Source organism: Poecilia reticulata, chromosome 4, assembly GCF_904066995.2.
Source record: "Poecilia reticulata chromosome 4, P_reticulata-male-v2, whole genome shotgun sequence".
Taxonomy (NCBI): domain Eukaryota; kingdom Metazoa; phylum Chordata; class Actinopteri; order Cyprinodontiformes; family Poeciliidae; genus Poecilia; species Poecilia reticulata.
In genome coordinates, this window is record NC_088833.1 from 11,396,059 (window position 1) to 11,415,758 (window position 19,700).

The 19,700-nt window shown below is 42.0% G+C and overlaps 3 protein-coding genes across 5 annotated transcripts; 2 read left to right on the forward strand and 1 right to left on the reverse strand.

The window, feature by feature from the left end:
* Positions 1 to 2,467: 2,467 nt before the first annotated feature.
* Positions 2,468 to 8,171, reverse strand: LOC103463410 (MARVEL domain-containing protein 3). Of its 2 annotated transcripts, none has more exons than XM_008406731.2 (4): positions 7,936 to 8,171; positions 6,068 to 6,161; positions 4,598 to 4,716; positions 2,468 to 3,922 (listed from the first exon to the last, which is right to left on the reverse strand). In XM_008406731.2, exons 2-4 carry the CDS (start codon positions 6,157 to 6,159, stop codon positions 3,264 to 3,266), a joined length of 870 nt encoding a protein of 289 aa, XP_008404953.2. In that variant the 5' UTR covers positions 6,160 to 6,161; positions 7,936 to 8,171; the 3' UTR covers positions 2,468 to 3,263. The 2 variants fall into 2 exon arrangements, with proteins under 2 accessions (XP_008404953.2, XP_008404952.2); XM_008406730.3 differs by having other exon boundaries at positions 7,837 to 7,978.
* c4h8orf82 (chromosome 4 C8orf82 homolog) lies at positions 7,854 to 12,382 on the forward strand. 2 transcript variants are annotated; one of them, XM_008406729.3, is made up of 4 exons: positions 7,854 to 7,982; positions 9,758 to 9,948; positions 10,033 to 10,081; positions 11,486 to 12,382. In XM_008406729.3, exons 2-4 carry the CDS (start codon positions 9,784 to 9,786, stop codon positions 11,962 to 11,964), a joined length of 693 nt encoding a protein of 230 aa, XP_008404951.1. In that variant the 5' UTR covers positions 7,854 to 7,982; positions 9,758 to 9,783; the 3' UTR covers positions 11,965 to 12,382. The 2 variants fall into 2 exon arrangements, with proteins under 2 accessions (XP_008404951.1, XP_008404950.1); XM_008406728.3 differs by having other exon boundaries at positions 7,876 to 7,987.
* Positions 12,383 to 13,360: 978 nt separating this feature from the next.
* Positions 13,361 to 19,700, forward strand: naprt (nicotinate phosphoribosyltransferase). Its single transcript, XM_008406736.3, has 13 exons — positions 13,361 to 13,873; positions 14,839 to 14,966; positions 15,277 to 15,359; positions 15,785 to 15,915; positions 15,984 to 16,099; positions 16,643 to 16,839; positions 17,272 to 17,412; positions 17,502 to 17,586; positions 17,665 to 17,745; positions 17,825 to 17,927; positions 18,075 to 18,232; positions 18,805 to 18,912; positions 19,049 to 19,700. Exons 1-13 carry the CDS (start codon positions 13,465 to 13,467, stop codon positions 19,133 to 19,135), a joined length of 1,827 nt encoding a protein of 608 aa, XP_008404958.3. The 5' UTR covers positions 13,361 to 13,464; the 3' UTR covers positions 19,136 to 19,700.

Below are 19,700 nucleotides of genomic sequence, written 5' to 3' on the forward strand. Positions count from 1 at the left end.
CCTGACAGCCCGTATCAAAAGGCCCGGTACCCCATACTCCCGGAGTACCCCCCACAGGGCCTCCCGAGGGACACGGTCGAACGCCTTCTCCAAGTCCACAAAACACATGTAGACTGGTTGGGCGAACTCCCATGCACCCTCCAGGACCCTGCTGAAGGTGTAGAGCTGGTCCAGTGTTCCACGACCAGGATGAAAACCACACTGCTCTTCCTGAATCCGAGGTTCGACTATCCGACGGACCCTCCTCTCCAGGACCCCTGAATAGACCTTACCAGGGAGGCTTAAGAGTGTGACCCCTCTGTAATTGGGGTCAGACTCCAAGGGGGAACCCTCCGTTCCCCCTTTTTAAACAGGGGGACCACCACCCCAGTCTGCCAATCCAGGGGAACTGCCCCCGATGTCCAGGCGATATTGCAGAGTCGCGTGAGCCAACACAACCCTGCAACATCCAGAGCCTTAAGGAACTTCGGGCGGATCTCATCCACCCCTGGGGCCTTGCCACCGAGGAGCTTTTTGACCACCTCGGCGACCTCGTCCCCAGAGATTGGAGAGCCCAACCCAGAGTACCCAGGCTCAGCTTCCTCAACAGAAGGCATGTTGGTGGGATTGAGGAGGTCTTCAAAGTATTCCGCCCACCGGCCCACAATGTCCCGAGTTGAGGTCAGCAGCACACCATCCCCACTATAAACAGTGTTGGTCCTGCACTGCTTCCCCCTCCTGAGATGCCGGATGGTGGACCAGAATCGCCTCGAAGCCGTTCGGTAGTCTGTCTCCATGGCCTCTCCAAACTCCTCCCACGCCCGAGTTTTTGCCTCAGCGACAACCCGAGCCGCATGCCGTTTCGCCCGCCGGTACCCATCAGCTGCTTCTGGAGTCCAACAGGCCAAAAAGGCCCAATAGGACTCCTTCTCCAGCTTGACAGCATCTCTCACCGAAGGTGTCCACCAACGGGTTCGAGGGTTGCCGCCGCGACAGGCACCAACATCCTTGCGGCCGCAGCTCCTATAGGCCGCCTCGGCAATGGAGGTGCGGAACATGGTCCACTCAGACTCAATGTCCCCCACCTCCCCCGGAACATGTTCGAAGTTCTGCCAGAGATGAGAGTTGAAACTCCGTCTCACAGGGGACTCTGCCAGACGTTCCCAGCAGACCCTCACTACACGTTTGGGCCTGCCAGGTCTGACCGGCTTCCTCCCCCACCACCGGAACCAACTCACCACCAGGTAGTGGTCTGTGGACAGCTCCGCACCTCTCTTCACCCGAGTGTCCAAGACATACGGCCACAAATCTGATGAGACGATGACAAAGTCAATCATCGAACTGCGGCCTAGGGAGTCCTGGTGCCAAGTGCACATATGGACGCCCTTATGCCTGAACATGGTGTTCGTGATGGACAATCCGTGATGAGCACAAAAGTCCAACAACAGAACACCACTCGAGTTCAGATTGGGGGGGCCGTTCCTCCCAACCACGCCTCTCCAGGTCTCACTGTCATTGTCCACGTGAGCGTTGAAGTCCCCCAGTAGAACAAGGGAGTCCCCAGGAGGGGAACTCTCCAGTACCCCCTCTAAGGACTCCAAGAAGGGTGGGTAATCTGAACTGCTGTTTGGCCCGTAAGCACAAACAACAGTCAGAACCTGTCCCCCCACCTGTAGGCAGAGGGAGGCTACCCTCTCATTCACCGGGGTGATCCCCAACGTACAGGCACCCAGATGGGGGGCAACAAGTATGCCCACTCCAGCCCGGCGCCTCTCACCGTGGGCAACTCCAGGGTGGAAGTACGTCCAGCCCCTCTCAAGGAGAGGGGCTGGACGTACTAAATCTTTTAGGAGTACGCAGTACCCTGCGTACCCCCTTACTTTCACCCCTGGTGTTAACGCTATAAAATGAACGCTCTCTATCACCCATGGAGGGATTTCTGGATTTCTTTATTTAAATTGGTTCATTTTTCAGAGGGTATCGTGATTTTAGCTACCAGTAGCAGGAGAACGGAGCTGCGCCAAGAAGCTAACAAACACTGAATAGAAGAGCAGCTGCCATCGATACAGTTGCAGCCAAGCATGGTTTAATGTTACACAATACAGTTTTACCAAGTTGCTCAAAGTCTAAACTGGTATTGTTGTGGATTTAAGGTGTAAAGTTTACCTTCGACCAAACGCCCCCAAAGGCATCCCAGCGCCCCCCTTTGGTAAAAATGTCCGCTAGCGCCCCCTGCCGTCCACTGAACGCCCCCTGGGGGCGGTACCGCCCACGTTGAGAACCGCTAATTTAAGAGGTGTGAATACTTCTGCAAGACACAATAGCTGGTATTTTCTCTGCTGTGACAAACCCTGCTCTGTTTTCTAAAATCCTCTGAAGTGGGGGTTTGTTTTGTTTGTAATCGAGCCTTTGAACAGTTGCTTCACTGTCCTGTTTGTGGTAGTCATGACGCCCCCTGCAGGAGAGATTACAGCAAACATCACAAGTCTTTAAATCAAGTCAATTTTAATTTCAACTGATAGTTTTAGTTTACGGAAAAACTACAGAGAAGCACAAAAGGATAAATCTGTGATGTAAAAACAAATTATTTAACTGCCATCACATTAAAAACAAGGCCAGTGATCCGTAAGATCATTATCTGGGTAAAGTGATAAAAAATGTCAAACACCACAACTGCAAGAATTTCAAGCACTGAGAAACAAACAAAATAAGAAACATGATTTACAATTACTAGAGGTATTTACAGAATATAAAAACTTATCTACACTATTTCCTGAGTTTAATAAAGAATCTGAAAGTTAAAAGTGGCAACGGGTGGAAAAACAAGCAGTTAAAGTAAACGTCCTATTTCGCTTCACGATTGATTCCTGCTTGTTCTTTGTATTTGTTGTAAATCACATGGCTCCAAGAGTTTACATTACATCCATACTTCCTTTACTGTGATTGGTAGAAAAAACAGGAAGTCATTCTGCAGCTGATTCTATGCAGTCAAATAAGCTGAAAACTCTGATGGTGTTGGTAATCTTAAAATTAGACACTTGTCCTGAACGACTGGATTCCTTAAACAGAAAGAGGAGTCGACTGCAACTTTGATCAGTGTTGGGTTGAATGTCAGTAATGTGTGACTCATCGGTTTCTGCCGGATGATGAACTACGTCATCTTACTGTGAACACATCCGTGTCAGGAGTCAATTTTTGGTGATCAGCTTAAGCTTTCGTTATAAACCGGTCCTCCTCTCCGGATCGGCTCCGATCTGAACCCAGCTGGTTGAACACCTTCAGCCTCACACTGACGTCGTGTCTGCCCTCAGCGGGGCTCTGCTGTGGTTCCCCTGACCCTCCTGTTTCTCCGCATGTCGCCTCTTCTTCTCCCGTTGGTAGCGCTTCACTCCCCTGATTGTCTGGACCGTGAGCACGGTCCCAGCGGTGTACAGGATGGCGGTGATCAGCCCGAACAGCGCCACGGCTGCGTCAGCCCCGCTCACGTCGCAATTCATCCAGGTGTAGCCGTTCCGCGAGTATATAATCTGTCGCCGCTTGCACACGTCTGTGGAGTTGACCTGGATGACAAAGTGCAGGTAGAGGCCCACGGCGACCACGTAGCCCACGGCACCCACTGCCTGGAAAGCCAACGCCCCCACCAACAGCTTCTGATTCAAGTGGTGGGCGCGTTTGTTCCCGGCGACCACGAACACCAGTGAGACGACCCCGAAGGTCAGGCTGAAGGCTATGCCGCCGTAGATACAGGGCGCCCTCATCTGGCTGTACTCCATGTCCAGCCGTCGCACCTCCTGCAGCTCGGTGCCCTGTAAGTTGAAGCTGCTGTCGATGCTGATGCCGCCCACGCCGCCCATCGATGACAAGCCTGACATCACCAGCTGGGCCGAGACCACGCAGATCAGGACGAGGGCGTTGGTCAGGACGGAGCAGATCAGCACGATGCCTGGCCAGGACAAGAAAGATGAGGGGAAATTGGTTCCATTGTTAAAGTAAAAACAATTAAGTATAAAGAAACTTGGAGATCCAACTCTGGATGGCTAAATTAAAGTGACCTGGTCAAAGTCTGGGCTTAAAGTTGAATAAAAAACTATGACTTGACCTCAAACAGGCTGGAAATCTGCCATTGTGGCTGAATTAGAAGAGTTAGGCAAAGAAAAATGGGGCAAAATTTCCTAATATACTTGTTGCTGCTAAGGTCTGTACAACCACTTGTTAGGTTTAAGAGTATCAAAGTTAGTCTGGATACTTGTTCTAACTTCACAACGTCGTAACTTGAAAAGCAACTTGTGTTTATTATTGTATCTTGTTAATACAATTAGTTTCATAACAAAAAGGAAGAAAAATAAAAAACAAACTCTCACAGCATTGTAAATTGATTAGGGGAAAAAAAAAAAACTCCAAGTCTCAGAGTAGCTCGGCTTCTTCCCAGAATCAGCAACAAGCTTTGTCTGCTGAAACTCTGAGAACAGAGCGCAGCAGCAAACCGGTCGGACCGGTATTCACAGGAGGAAATAATGAAGCTTGATGAAACCAAAGTCTGCACTCTTACGCTGCAGCTGCCTTCAGAGAAGCTTTCGGGTTTTTTTGACCCACATATTTCTTCTGAGAGTCTGCATACCTCTCCGGGAACAGATGTTGGTACATTTGGAGTCCTGGTGCTCCACCCGGGGAGCGTCCCTCGAATACCTGGAAGGGGGCTCGGATTCTCGGGGGCTGTAACGGGGGGCAGTGTAAGAGCTGGAACACATATAATATACTGATTACTTTTCCATACAGTTTGTCTTGGTGGATACAAGTGTTTTTTCTTGTTTTAATCCGTTGAGAACACCACATAATTCTGATCAAGACAATAATAGCCTTTAAAAGGGACAGTGCTGATCAAACATAAATGTCAGATTAATACCACAAGATAATATGTAGTCAGGTTAGAAGATCGTAGAAAATTAAACATGACACTATTCTTTCAGACACCTCCCCTTTACTGAAGTAAAACCTGTAAGGACGTAATAGTCTTCTGTTTAGACTATGTGAAGTCAGGTTAAATATTCAATATATTTTTGCTGAGCAAAACATTAAAATAATTTCTGTCATTTGCTAAAACATAAAACCCACTATTGTTTGACTAATAAGACATGTTTTCCTGAAAAACATTGCCAACATACTACAACTGTTGCAACAATCTAAAACTATAAGGCCATCTTACAAAATTATTTAATTGGTTTTTTTTTGTAAACTAAAGTAAAATAAAAATACATATTTGCAAATTTGAGTTGGCATAAGTGATGCTAGTAGATCATTCAGGACCCTAAGAGAAATTACTTCACACCATACAGTGAAGACACTGTAAAATTAAAAGCTAATTTAATCAGTTTTGCTGCTAGTGTGGCTGTAGAATTCATTTCACTTGGATGTTTGACATTAGATAAATCAGAATTATTGCGTTATACAACTTGTTGCTGATTAAGCTTCACATTCTGTAGACTGTGGCATTTATGAAGTAGCCATTCTTAAATGACTATTCAAGAAAGTCATTAAATAAAGGTAATAGATAAAAAAAAAACTTGTAAGATTATTTTTAATATCATTTTTAATATCATGCAGCCCCGTAGGACCCGCGTAATATGGGGCAAACAAAGCACAAATGGTCAGTTTTTATCAGTTGAAATTAAGGGCGTGATTACGTCAATATACATTTGAAACCAGATATTTAAACACACTAAATAAAAAGACACGTTTTATTACTGTCTAATGTTAAGTCAGACCAAACGTTTTGTGGTTTAGCTTAGTTAGAATTCCAAAAATTATGTCTATTTGCTAAATGCCAGAAAACCTGGCAAGAAATCTTTTTTTTTTTTTTTTTTCGAAAATCTTTGGTAACTTTCCCAAATTCAAAAGTACAGTATCAGGTCAGTATCAGGGATAACTGTCTCTTTAAAGATTTGACCCAAAAACGTAAACGTGAATTTCAGTCATCCAAAAAGTTACAAAAATGTTTACTTCATAAGATCCCATAAAGGCAAAAGTTGTTAAAAACCAAGCCCAGAGAGAGGGACAACCTCCATTGCTCATAGCAGTGCTACTGTCCCACCTGTCCGGAGTGGACTGCCTGTTTTCCCGGGGCCGCCTCTGCTCTCCGTTCCTCTCCCGGTGTCCCCGGTTGGAATGGGGCGGTTGTTTCATAGCTGTCGAGTGTAAATTACACACAAAAGACCTTTAAATGACAAGAAAATTACTCTGCATACTTGTAAAAGTAACATTTTTATGTTAAATGCGCTTTAGAAAATTGTCTTTGTTTTTTAATCATTTAAATTCCAAAATATTTCCTCAGCCGTTGACGGAAATAACCTCAAGGTTGACGTAAACCACGCTGAAGCTCGCATCTGATTCGTAGCTCTTGATTGAGACTACAAAAGGAATATTTCCCCTATTTTAAAGAATCTTCACGAGTTTTGAACAGATTTATTTCAAAATGCAAAATACTTAGAATGATCTGACCTTGACTGAATTATTTGACACTGTTTATAGATCCTACAACAACTAAGTGAATATTTTTACTTTAGTTTTAAACTGGACAATCAATGCTTTTTCAGGCATTAGGACGACTTTATATTGGGACTTCTTGAAAAACGATGGAACTTAAGACTGGTCACATCAGGTCTAAGTTATTGAAGACTAATTTAATCTTTAAAATGTACTTTGTGTTTTGTAAAACCACAAAGTTCTGTTAGTATAAATACAAACAACAACAAAAAGAAATGTGTCACATAATTCTGCTTTGTGAAAACATCCATCCATCTTCTTTGCCCGTTTATTGGAGAACGGTCTCATCAGGTCTGGTGCCCATCTCTAACCATCCAAAACTCACTCATGATAATTTAGGAAGACAAATTAAACTCGGGGCTATTTATTTTGGTAAATTTAGATTTTGGGTTACCATATATTTTTGAATTACTAACATGGTTTCATTATAATAACAGTGACAACAATCATTTATTAGAATTATTTGTTTTTTTGCCTTTATAAGTCAGAATTGTGGAACAATTTCTACAAGTATGGGGTCAGCACCAACTGGGGTGGGCCTTTGGCTTTTTTTTTTTTTTTAACAAGAGTGGGAGAAGGCACGGGAAACCCTAGAATGTTGGTTTTTGTTTTCTCAAACAGGATAAATAAACTGTGAAATGCAACTTTCAAGTTTTTGACAATTAACTTATTTTGCGTGCATACAGGATATCATCACAGTCAGTTTGGCCAGAAGCCTTTCATTTATTTGTCATTTTTAAAAAAAAGAAATGGTAACACTTAATTTAGACATTAAAACCACTTTAGACAAGGTCCTGATTAAAGAATATATAGCTATATTTTTTAAGTGATTTATTTTAATTTATTATTTTATTAAAATAAAAACATTATCAATGTTTTTCAAGCATTATCTGAGATGCAGTTAATTTTAAAATGCGACTAGTCAAACATAGACTGAATATTTCTGCACTTATGTAACAACAATAAGAGCAGACTTTGTGATTTGTCGAGCCTTTAGTCTAATACCGGGAGTAAAAACAGAGTTTAGCCTGAAAGTACAGGAATAGCACCGAATCGGAAGCCAACTTCAGTGTCAGGTTTAAACGTTAACAAGGTAGATAGTGCAACTATTTAAGAGACGATATAGTCTTAAAACCAGTGACTACATACAACACCCGAAACTAATCTTGTAATCGTAAACTAAACACACTTTTGATTTCTAAAATTTAGTAGCGTTTTACGTTTGTTCATATTATCAGATATTTTTTTTTTTGGCGTTAGCTTCAAAAGTTCAGCGGATCGTTCGGACCAACTTTGATTTATTGCATTTTAACTTACTGTGAGGTTGACAGATGCCGTTTTTAATCCAACTCTTGTGTTATTTCTGACACCTACTGTGTTGTCAAGAGTTTCACGTAGAGACAGCTCCACCCTAACCTGGAAGAGGAGGAGAAGGAGGAAGAGGAAGGACTGCAGGTGTTCAGGTCAGGTCGGTTTCAGCTGGAGCTTCAGCACAGACTGAGAGCCTTCTGGATGAAGTTCTGAACATTTAATGAATCAGCTGCTTTGTTTCTGTGCTGTCAAGTCCTTGTTGTGAAGCCAAAAGAAGCCTCTGGAGGAGTTGACCTTTGAACAGCAGCAGCACTGTCTCTCAGAGTCTCAGCCATCTTGTTGTTTATGTGATTGAAATCTCCCTCCTCTGCTTTTTTTTCTCCACACCACGTCGTAGTTTTCTTAAAGATACTGGTTTATTTATTTATTTTTCATTTGTCAGTGTAGACTGAAAATGAAAACACATTATGGAGTTCAACTACTGAATTTCACAAAATACAAAGTTTAAAAAGTGCATGAAACACCTAATTATGCTCTAAATTTTGGTTGGTGACATCACAAAAGGCATAAGGATTGAGCTGATCAGTTTGCTCTAGTAATGTTATGGTGGATGAGTGACTTTTGACATGTTTCACCTTAAATTCTGAACTTGACTTTTGCATGTGGCTTTATCTTGCCTGTTTAGACCAGAGTTTGGGTGTGATGACCCCCCAAGCCATATGCAGAAGGTTGGAGTGAAGCTGTTAGCAATCAACTTCAAAGCTACCACAAATCTGCTTATATATTTACATTTCTCCATCTGATTAATTATGTGTATTTGCCACTCAAAATGATTGCTATATCCTGCTTAAACCAATGTAATTTAAATTTTCTAGTACAGTGGGACTGCATGCAGTGTGAACTTGCGCTGTTAGCTTCCTCAGACAGCTTCTTGTGACACTGCTGTCAGCTGAAATAATGGTGATTGTAATGTATTGCAAGTGTACATAGCTTTCAGATTTATTCTCATTAGCATGTTGGGAGCAAAATCATTTTAATCCTATTTCATTGGCATGCATAGATGATGGGGTTTTTTCCCCCTCTTTCCCAGTTTATGTAAAAGTATTGAAGCAAAATTTGCTTACGTTTGTGTTCAGTCTTCTTTGAATATCAAGGGTCATCCTTAAGCTGTCCTCTGAATGTTGGTGCGTTCAAGTAACCAAAATGCCTTGGAGTGCTAAAACAAAAGTTCCTTTAAGTGGGACTAGGGAATGAAGGCTAACTCCTGAAAAATATGTGCCCCAACATAATCTCCTCTACATCAAAGTTTACATATAAAGGAAATTCTTACATCCAATGTTTTATGGGTAATACAAGAGTCAAGAAAATATGATAATAAAGGCTAAATGTAGAAAATCTTTTTTAAAACCTAAATAGCTCTGGTGGATATATTTAGATTCTGTACAGCCTGTACTGTTGGGATTTACAAATCATCCAACAAGAAAAATACAAACTAAAAAAAACTCTTCAAAATAAACTAAACTGCACTGAAGTTAATGGTTTGTCTAAACATTTTAATAGTTTGATTTATTTTGAAATAATCTTGGTGTTTGATTCAATTTTGGACAACAAAAAACAAGCATTTAACATATTATATTTAACACCATTTCATTTTCTTTATATTATTTATGACCTGTTATCCGCGGATTTTGACTGTAATAAACACTCCTTCCAGTAGGGGGCAGCTTGTTTTACCGAAATCTATAAAGCATTTTCTCCAGCAGGGGGCAGCGACTCAAAATATGAGCGCTTCCGGTCGGCCGGTACATGAACTCTTATAAACAAAACCATGAGGACACAAGTTTAGCGTCATAACCTTCCCTGAAGACAAAAACAAACCAGTCGTAATTTGAATGCTGTGCCTTATATTGTCTGCTTTTTAACCCAGGACATTTGAAGCCTGTCAAACCGGTCATGTCATTCCTTCGGTTAGCGGTTCGAAGCTGCAGAACTCTGACCGATCTTCGTTGTCCGCCTGGCGGCTTCATTACTTGCAGAAGCACCGCTTCATACATCCAGGGCCAGAGTCCCGAACCCCGCATCAGGGAGTATTTTTACTACATTGACCATCAAGGACAGGTGAGCATCTGTCTAAGCCAAAAACAAAACATTTCAAACAAACTGTATTCCAGTTGTTTACTATGTTTTCTGTGACGTTTGCAGCTTTTTCTCGATGACACTAAAGTGAAGAACTTTGTCACCTGCTTTAAAGGTTAGAATTTCTTATTTAAGTACTACTAAAGCTGAGGGATGGACTAAATTGTAGAAATATTTGGAGCGTTTACCAGTATCACTCAGTGCTCCATTAATATGACTGCATGTTTTATTTTGTCTGCTGAGAAAGTGATGTTTAAATATGTTGTTGTTGTTGTTTTTTTTTTGTTTGGGAATCTGTTTTATTTAAAATAAAAGTAAATATATTAATGCAGTGATGCTTTAGTTGTTTTTCCAGAGTAAGAAGTGTATGTGTGTGTTTATGTCTATCCCAAACGACACTGAAACCAACGTGAATATCTTCAATATTATATGTTCATTAATGTGAAACATAATTAAACATTATGTTCAGACTCAAAACTCTCTACCGTTTGCAGCCAGTGACAGTTAATCTGAATAAATTGAACAGTTTATTTGCCATTTAATGTTTTGGCGAAACCATTTTTGCCTTGATCTACTCGAATTTACCTTTGGTTTTTTTAATATATAATTATGTAGAATCCTCTACAGAAAACCTTCATCCCAGAGAATAAATATTTGATGCACCAGATTACAGCTTTGTGCAGTCCCAGTAGCAGATAACAAAACAAATGTAATGTCAGAGTTAAGAGCAGACAGACAATAAACAACTGGGAGATCTAAATTTTGTATTGTGAATTAATAAAATCTAAATTAATAGTTACTCTGCAGTGTCAGGTTTGCTGAACCAATTTTGAGTGATTTGTCTTGAAGATTACTGCCCCCTAGAGGTAGACCATATAAACCTTGCATAATTTTTGAAACGCATTATATGTTAGACATGTATATTACTGTGATGATGCCCTTCTGAGAGACTTCAGGGTTGCCTTATTTGCTTTTGACCATGCTTGAGATTTAAGCGTATTTTAAATATCTTAATGTAAGGGCGTTAAATCTCACAGTTTCAGTCTCGGAGTTTCTACTTGAACCTCTATAGGTCTAATGACTCTCGATTACAACAAGATTGTTCTGGGTGCCCGACTGTTGGTGAATACTTAAACTGAGATAACCAGATTACATTAAAATACACTATGAGCAGAGAGTACAAAGCCTATAAGATAATTGTCTATCAAAGTGGGTACAAAAAGAAAACTTGAGTCACCTGTCAGAGAGATGTAGAGTAGATGGCATCAGGTTTAAATGTGGAGGACTCTCTCAGGCAGCTCATTTTTCTCAGAAATGGTGGAAGATAACAAAACTTCCAACAACCAGCACCCTTTGAACCGGTCTCCATGAAGTGTTTCTGAAGATGATCTTTTAGTGCAATTTTATTTTATTTGTTTATTATTTTAAGCACAGTTTAACACTAAGCTCTCTGCTACAGCTTTAAATACCATTTTTGTTCAGATTTTTAGCATCTGATGCATTTGTCTCATTTTTCCAGATAAACAGTTCTTGGTTTTCTTCTTCAGTCGCCTGCGGATAAATCAGAGCGGGCGTTACGAGGAGGATTTTCCTTTCCTGTCTCTGTGCGGCAGAGAGAGGAACTTCCTGCGCTGCGACGACAGGCCGGTGGTTTTCACCCACCTGCTGCCGAACCCAGCAGGAGACCAGGAGCTGCTCTCGTATTGTGGCGGCGCAGAGAAGCTCTCCGTTCCTTTCCAACCAGAGGCGCTGTACATGCATCCAGTCAGCGGGCGGGTTTATCATCCTGGACTAGAGCGCTCGGGCGGGGTCGGACTGGTCAGGTCGTCCCTGGCCATAGAGCTGAGTCCCAGCTTTGTTTATCCACCAGAGAGTGGCCAGTCTGGACAGCCCACACACTTTCTGTGGAAAGGACTGGAGCACAGACTGACCAATGAACTGGCAGGATGCTTCCCAGCAGTAGAGGATGGTAGTGGACAACAGGGGAATCTGAGATGATCTTCAGAACAGTTTATAAAATCTAAAGTATCAGTTTTCAACTCTGACAAGCTAAAAACTGCTGCTGTAGTTCAACTCTATGTGTTCATGTGGGAGAACAGTACAGTCTGATGAGATTGCATCTCATGTTGCATCGTTCTGCTTGGAGTTTGATTTTAATCAATAACAATCGCCATGTGAAAATTTGAAAAAATGAAGGTTGTATTTTCTCTTTTATCTTGCTTATTTTATGTCCTCACATTGTTGTAATACAACAAAATTACTGCTTTATGACGCAAAGGTCGCCGAAGTGTAGACTAGAGTAAAACAAAAAAAGATTCAAGTAGCATATTAATTACTGTTACATTTAATAACTTATTTGAACAAAATATGGCTATGTTGGTGAAAGACTGGGACAATAAATTTGTTGCCAGATGCATTCATTTGAAAAATCCTTTACCTCTTTTAAAAATCTTGTAAGACTTCTGTAAAGATGTAGAAAAAAACTCCAAAGGGGGATGGATTTTGAAGTGTTGGTTCATATCAAGCAGGTGGGATTTCTTATATATTTGAGGACAAGGTCCACCTCCCTGAAATGTAGCTGCCACAGATCCTTTACAGAAATGTAAACATATAACATCAGCGCAAATCAATGTCCATCTTTGTAGAAATTCGCTGACTTTAGAACATAGGTGCAAAACTCCAAACCTCCGGAGGCTGATGTCCTGCAACTTCTTGATGTTTCCTTGTGTCAACGTACCTTCATTTAGCATGAGTCTACAAAACTAGAATGGATGAGAAGATGTTTCAGGCATTGGGTAGCTTTGATGCAGTGGTGTGTTGGATGTTATACTTCAAATATCTTGCATTCAGTCTACATGCCAATCATCCATCTTTCCAGATGCTTGCAGAATGTGATGCTAAATGTAGTAGCTGAGATGAAAAAAAAAACTAATAGTCATTGCAATGATGGAAATGAAAGAAAAAACAAAGTCAGGAATGTAAAGGTTACTTGTGACTGACTTTATCATTGCTTTATGTTCAGGTGTAGTATCACAGTTAGCCAGGCTCACAACTAAACAAAACCAACAAAGATCATGTGAATAGAAAATAACATTCTAATCCAGCACCTAAGATATGGATAGTTTAGTATATCATCTGCTGGATGTTTTCATCTGTGGGTCTTTAAACTGTGTGTTATGTTTCAAACCATTTATATCTTTATCAGACTGCTGGTTCCTGAGAGCCTAAAGAACTGAATACCTAAAACTGATTCTTTTTAATAGAATGTGTTGAAAGCATCTTTGGGATTTAGAAATTATTCATGTTTGAAGGATTCATAAGTCATTGTTGGCTAGACCGAAAAACAACAACAAAATAAAATAACTAGAAAGCAGTTGATCAAAAAAAATGACATGAAAATAACAAGAATATTTTTGAGTGTTATCAGAGGTTTATTATATTTTAAATGTACATTTCAGTAGGACGTCCTGCGTCAAGCTTGTGGATTTATCAAATTTGATGGCAAAACAAGCTGTGCAGCATCCCGTTATTTTTACAGGGAGAACTGTTCCTCACCACAGTCGGTGCTGGACTCGTGTGGATGTTTGTGGAACTGCAAGTCCCAGAGATCCAAGCAGCATCAGAAACGAGGATCCTGTGCTCAGCCTCAGCCCGGGGAACATGGCAGCTCCGTCCACAGACACATGCGGGCTCATGGAGCGCTCGGTCCGGGAGCGGGTCCCGCCTCTGCTCACCGACCTGTACCAGTTCACCATGGCCTACGCGTACTGGCGGGCCGGCCGGCACCAGGAGCCCGCCGTGTTCGAGATGTTCTTCAGGGACAACCCGTTCGGCGGCGGCTTCTCGCTGTTCGCTGGGCTGAATGACTGCCTGCTGTTCCTCCGGAGCTTTCGCCTCACTGATCAAGGTGAGCGTTCAGCCTTTTACCTTCTAGTGTTGCCGTCGCGCTTGTCATCATAATCCTTAAAAACCCCACGGAACCAGCTACATTATGGTTACGGATCAGGAAGTGGGACTTTTCTTTTACACTCTTGTTGACACACACCGAGTTGGTTGTGCAACTCACCCAGCGTGAGAAGACGTGAGCTCCAGTACAGCATTTCTGCAGATTTTGACCTTTAGCTCTGTCCTTTTACACGAACACCAAGAACAATCTACAGACTACTGTGTGTTGCACAGATTAAGAGGCCCACATGAAGAAAAGAAGAAACGGGACACAAACAACGGATGAAGTAATTGGTACCCTAAAGAGACGGATCATACTGCGCGCATGAAAGCTACTAATGGAGGCTTTTAGAAAATGTCTTAAACTGTAATACGCTAATTTGTAAAGCTCATTTTAACAAGACAATTCAAAGTATTTTGCGCTTTGAATTGAACAAAAATATTTGTATTTTAGTTGCAAAATAAAGAAAAATGAAAAGTTGGAATACCAATCAACTCCAAACCAAGTGGGTGTTAGCTTGATTTAAAGGGGTGCTGTGTTTTCCAGACACAGTGCCATTGTATAGCACATGAAGTAACTGTTGCCTTCAGTTGTTTAATAAAAATATATGCATCAAAAGAAATTTGACTTTGCAATATGATGCATGCACTATGTTGTGTTGGTGTGTTACATCAGATCCTAATTAAATGCAATGAAGTTTATGCTTGTGTGAGAACAATCAAAGGGGATGAACATTTTTTTAAAAATGGCTTACTGCAGCTGCTGACAGGTGGATTCAAGTCACACCGCTGATGTCTGCTGATTTGGATTAGCTGCTCATTAGATTCAGTTCTATGACCTTACGGGTCATCCATGTTGCGTATTAGAGCACATGACTCCTAATAAAAAGTATTATGGTCAAGCTCCAGCTGTGTTTGTGGATACAGATGTGCAGTTCCTGCGCTCCGTCCTGCCTCCCAACACCGACCCTGCCTTTTTCGACTTCCTGCGAGGCCTCGACTGTTCGGCCGTGACGATACGCTCCCTCCCGGAAGGTTCTGTGGTGTTCGCCAGGGTGAGTTTCTGCCCCGTCACTGCTGCAGTCATGGTGGAGGAAATATACTGCTCAAAAAAATAAAGGGAACACTTAAACAACACAATATAACTCCAAGTAAATCAAACTTCTGTGAAATCAAACTGTCCACTTAGGAAGCAACACTGATTGACCCGACGAGGGTCCCTGTTGTCAATCAGTGTTGCTTCCTAAGTGGACAGTTTGATTTCACAGAAGTTTGATTTACTTGGAGTTATATTGTGTTGTTTAAGTGTTCCCTTTATTTTTTTGAGCAGTGTATAACAAACTGACAGGTTTCTCACACCTACAGGTGCCTCTAATGGAGGTAGAGGGTCCGCTGGCTGTGGTTCAGCTGCTGGAGACCAGTTTACTGTGTTTGGTCAATTACGCGAGGTAAAAGCTTCAGATTTGGGTCGGCGGATAAAGGAACTGCTTTTACTTGCATCTAAAATCATCTAGTCTAGCCAGATCAAATATTTGATTGAACTGACCTGTTTCGTACGGCTCAGTGGAAGTGAGCTATTAGGATGATTGTTGATTCAAAAGCTTTTGCTTCCTCTCTGATGACTTCAAATGTTGCTTCAGTATGTTAACATAATATTTGTTGCAATCTATTTTATGAAACCTATCATTAAGCAGGAAGTAAGCAGGAACAGCAAAACATTTTTTAGCTTACACATGCAAACAAAGGTTTAACTTTTTTATTTTTCTGCCAAAATAGTTTATGCACAGGATAATTTAGCCTCTGCTTCCTGTTTAATTTCCTTGAATTTGCCCTGATTTCAGTCTCCCATGTTCTGTTTTTTTCCTCCTCTCAGTCTGGTCTGCAGTAACGCAGCTCGTTTCCGCCTGGCGGCCGGACACCAGAGGAGGCTGCTGGAGATGGGCCTCCGACGGGCACAGGGGCCAGACGGAGGGCTGACCGCCTCGCGATACACACACATCGGAGGTGAGTGGACAAGCCTGGTCCTTCCAAAACCAACACCTTCAGAGACTCACCAGCAATCTGTCTTCCAGGGTTTGATCTCACCAGTAACGTTCAGGCTGGTTTTCTGTTTGGGATTCCTGTTGCGGGGACAATAGCACACTCTTATGTCACTTCCTTCAACTCCTTGGAGGAGGTCTGGCCACAGGTAACACCTTGTCAGTGGCCTCATGTTGGCAGTTTTTAGCTTTAAAGTATCAGGACTGATTGTCCAAACAGTAATTTTGAATTGGAAGTGGGAGTAATGCTGTGATTGTACCTTATTTTACAAATTCTTTGACAAATTATTGACATTCTTTGTTGATACCAGGATCAGTACAATAATAGTACATTGCTAAAGCTAGAGCTAGAGCTTTAGCAATGTAATAATGTACTAGGCTTTTTGCCTAGCTTCAAAAAGCAAGGCAAAAAGCTAAAACAAATTAGACAAGTTTTGAAGTCTAGCTTGTCTGAGTTGTGTGAAGTACTTGTCTGACATGTTAAACAATTAGAAACGTTTAAGTCAAAGTAACAACTTCTTGTTTCTTTAACTACTTTCTCAACATTAAAAAGAATTTGGGGCATAAAACTTAAATCAGATACTTGTCAGAAGAGCGTTCTGTGATTTGAGTAACAGAGTTCCTTAGCATCCTGAGGTCTGATTTAGACCTCAGGACTGTTTTGTGAACTTGCCGCATTTGTTCCCTCTCAGACACTTGTGACAGCGAATGGAGACCCCAATCCAGTCGACATCATTTCTCTGACTAAAGGCTGGTTGAGGAGAGTCTGTGAGCTGATGGGAGCGGAGCCTGGGAAAATCCGTGAGGGCGAGCTGGCAGCTTTCCTCTCCTATGCCGTCGCCTACCCTCAGAACTTCCTGCCTGTGATTGACAGCTACAGCGTGGGATGGTAACTCCTGACACTCTTATCTGGGGTTTTATTCTGTTGTTTTGGAGTTACTGGGTGATTTGATGTCATCAACTCCCTCAGCCCCTCACTCTCACTCAATAGAATCAAAAAACGTACCTAAGACCTATAGTGGTCACTTCCTTGAGGATTTGATTAACCCAGGTCAAACAGGGTTCCTATACACCACGCGGAAAATCTAGAATATGGAAAACATTTGCTCAACTGACAACAAGTGTTGAATATTTCCAAAATAAAAATATTTTTCAATGCAAAAAATACTGATACCAAAAGGAACCTTACTTACTTACTGACTTCCTTAATTACCCACCCAAAACATCTCCTTCCTTATTGATGTTCACTAGTAGCAGTTTGTGTGTCTGAGAATATGTAATGAGACCTGGTTAATAAAGTATTTCCTTTTATGTGTTGTAGTAGTGGACTGTTGAACTTCTGCGCCGTGGCCTTGGCGTTGTGTGAACTGGGTTACAAGCCTGTGGGGGTCCGCCTGGACAGCGGAGACCTCTGCAGGCAGTCCATTGAAGTCCGTCGGGTGTTTCGACTCTGCGGCGAGCAGTGAGTCAGGTGCATGATGCATATGCGTGTAGGTTTTCTTAAGTTTGTCTTGGCTATTTTGGAGAATCTATTGCCTCTCTCATCTGCAGGTTCTCCGTATCAACATTTAACTCTCTGATCATCGTAGGGACCAACAACATCTCAGAGGAAAGCATGGCTGAACTCAACAAGAAGGTGACTGAAGTATTATTATTAACATCAGCTTTTATTGAAAGTTTCAAATTAAATTTTTTTTTCTATGTTTTGCTTCAGGAGAATGAGATCAATGTGATTGGCGTCGGAACGCATCTGGTGACCTGCACCAAGCAGCCGTCTCTGGGCTGCGTCTATAAGGTAATATCTCAACCACCGGTGACCACGCTCAGATGGCTCCATCGTGTTGAGCTCTGTGTTGTGATGTTTGTGCTCCAAGCTGGTGGAGGTGAGAGGAAGACCAAGGATGAAGATCAGCGAGGACCCACAGAAAAGCACTGTTGCAGGGAGGAAAGCCATCTATCGACTGTTGGATGCTGACGGTGAGATTCAGCATGTTTACTCCACTTTTCACCTGTGGGCATACTCACCCTGCTCTCCTGGTGTAGCTCCGTATTTTTGTTTTGTGGAACCAGGTGCTGCTCCTGATCTTGCTGCAAACATAACTTCCTGTTTGTTTCCCCCTGCAGGTCATTGCTTCCTGGACTTGTTGTGTCTGATGGTCGAGCCTCCTCCTGAGGCTGGGTGTACATTGACTTGTTATCCTCTAGGGGGCGATAACTCATCTGTTTCAGTCACTCCGGCTCAGGTGACCTGTCTGCGAAAGGAAGTCTTCCTAAAAGGCCAGGTTAGTCTCTACATCAAGCTTTTAAAACTATTTTCCCCAAACACTTAAAATCAGTTCATGCACTGAGAAAGAGATGAAACATTTCAGGTGTTCTCTGAAGCCGCACCCTGTCCTCTTCGTCCATCGTGCAACCCTGGTTTTATTGTCTGCACATGCAAACCAAACAATATGTTATTACAACAGGGTTTTTTTTTGTAAGCAATGAGACTTAATTATCCAAATTGGTTTTTTGGTGCTTTTCATTTAATTATTAGATGTAGAGTTTAAGTTTGAGTTTTTTGTCACAATATACAAAGGAAATTCCTTGAGGAACTTTGATATAACTATCATTTCATTAACACTGTTAACTAACAGTGTTAATTAACACTGTTAGTTAACCGTGTCGTTGCCATGTCGGTTCATACAAAAACCGACATGGCATCTTAACATCTTGTCTTAATATTCAAGTTATTCAGTCTTCCGTCTTCTGAACACCATTAATCAGGACAAAACAAGATCTTTTTTTTTTTTTTACAAATCTAGACTGAGAAGGGACTTTTTGTCTTACTTAAACTGTGTCCCATTTTTTCTAGGTCACAGAGCCGCTGTGCAGTGCTGCAGAAACTAGAGCAAAGGTCCAGAGCTCCCTGCAGACCCTGCACCCTCGACATAAGAGGCTGCAGGAGCCTGACTCTTACACAGTGAGTTTAAATCTGGTCTGCATCCTATGCAAACCTACTTAGATTTCCTCAGTCTCACTTAACAGAAAAATAAAAATACTGCATTAGACTTTCTTCATTCGAAGAACTTTAAGCAGATGGTTTTCTTTCCCACCAGGTGGCGCTCTCAGTGAAACTCCGCAACTTGGTTACAGAGCTCCAAAAAGGCAGCAACAGCGACAGCAACTTTCTGTTAGCCAACTAAGAATGTTTTTGTTTGTTTCCAAAGTGCCTCGCAGTCAAATGTGTACAAGCTGAAGTTGACTTCGGTCTCTAGCACTGATTATCTCAAGCTCGATTGAACAGAGTAGGAAGGGGGGATGGGGTGGGGAGGGGGGCATCAGGGCTTGTGGGGATAAACAAATCACTTCAGTAAATGGTACTCAGCATATGTTTTTGCTAGCTGTTAGAATGTTTTATAAAAATCTGGTAAATGCAAAGTGGGCGGTGTAACTTGGGTTACGCTCATATTGCAGGTTTTAACGTTCACATTTTTTTGGTGGGAGCGTTGTTTTGATTATTAATGCGGACCACCTGACTTTCACTCCAGTATAAAACGTTTGTGGTCCTGAATTGATCTGCGTGCGCACGAGACATGACATTACATACAACACGCTGTGTTTGCAAAAGGAAATATAGGTCATCATGTGTGTAAAATGCTCTGGAGCATTTCTGCAATCCGAGCTGATAAAATCCATGACTTTCTGCTGTAATGTTTCTAAATACTTTGACAGGACCGTGTAAACTAAATGGAGCATCTGTCACATCTA

Bases quoted from the DNA above. Each gene is read 5' to 3' on its own strand.
- LOC103463410 (XM_008406731.2), bottom strand. From the start codon at position 6,159: ATGAAACAACCGCCCCATTCCAACCGGGGACACCGGGAGAGGAACGGA. The intron at 4,717-6,067 runs GTGGGACAGTAG...TATGTGTTCCAG, and splicing joins AGGCAGTCCACTCCGGACAG to CTCTTACACTGCCCCCCGTT. The intron at 3,923-4,597 runs GTATGCAGACTC...TGTCCTGGCCAG, and splicing joins CAACATCTGTTCCCGGAGAG to GCATCGTGCTGATCTGCTCC.
- c4h8orf82 (XM_008406729.3), top strand. From the start codon at position 9,784: ATGTCATTCCTTCGGTTAGCGGTTCGAAGCTGCAGAACTCTGACCGAT. The intron at 9,949-10,032 runs GTGAGCATCTGT...TGACGTTTGCAG, and splicing joins ACATTGACCATCAAGGACAG to CTTTTTCTCGATGACACTAA. The intron at 10,082-11,485 runs GTTAGAATTTCT...TCATTTTTCCAG, and splicing joins CTTTGTCACCTGCTTTAAAG to ATAAACAGTTCTTGGTTTTC.
- naprt (XM_008406736.3), top strand. From the start codon at position 13,465: ATGGCAAAACAAGCTGTGCAGCATCCCGTTATTTTTACAGGGAGAACT. The intron at 17,746-17,824 runs GTAATATCTCAA...TTGTGCTCCAAG, and splicing joins CTCTGGGCTGCGTCTATAAG to CTGGTGGAGGTGAGAGGAAG. The intron at 18,233-18,804 runs GTTAGTCTCTAC...CATTTTTTCTAG, and splicing joins AAGTCTTCCTAAAAGGCCAG to GTCACAGAGCCGCTGTGCAG.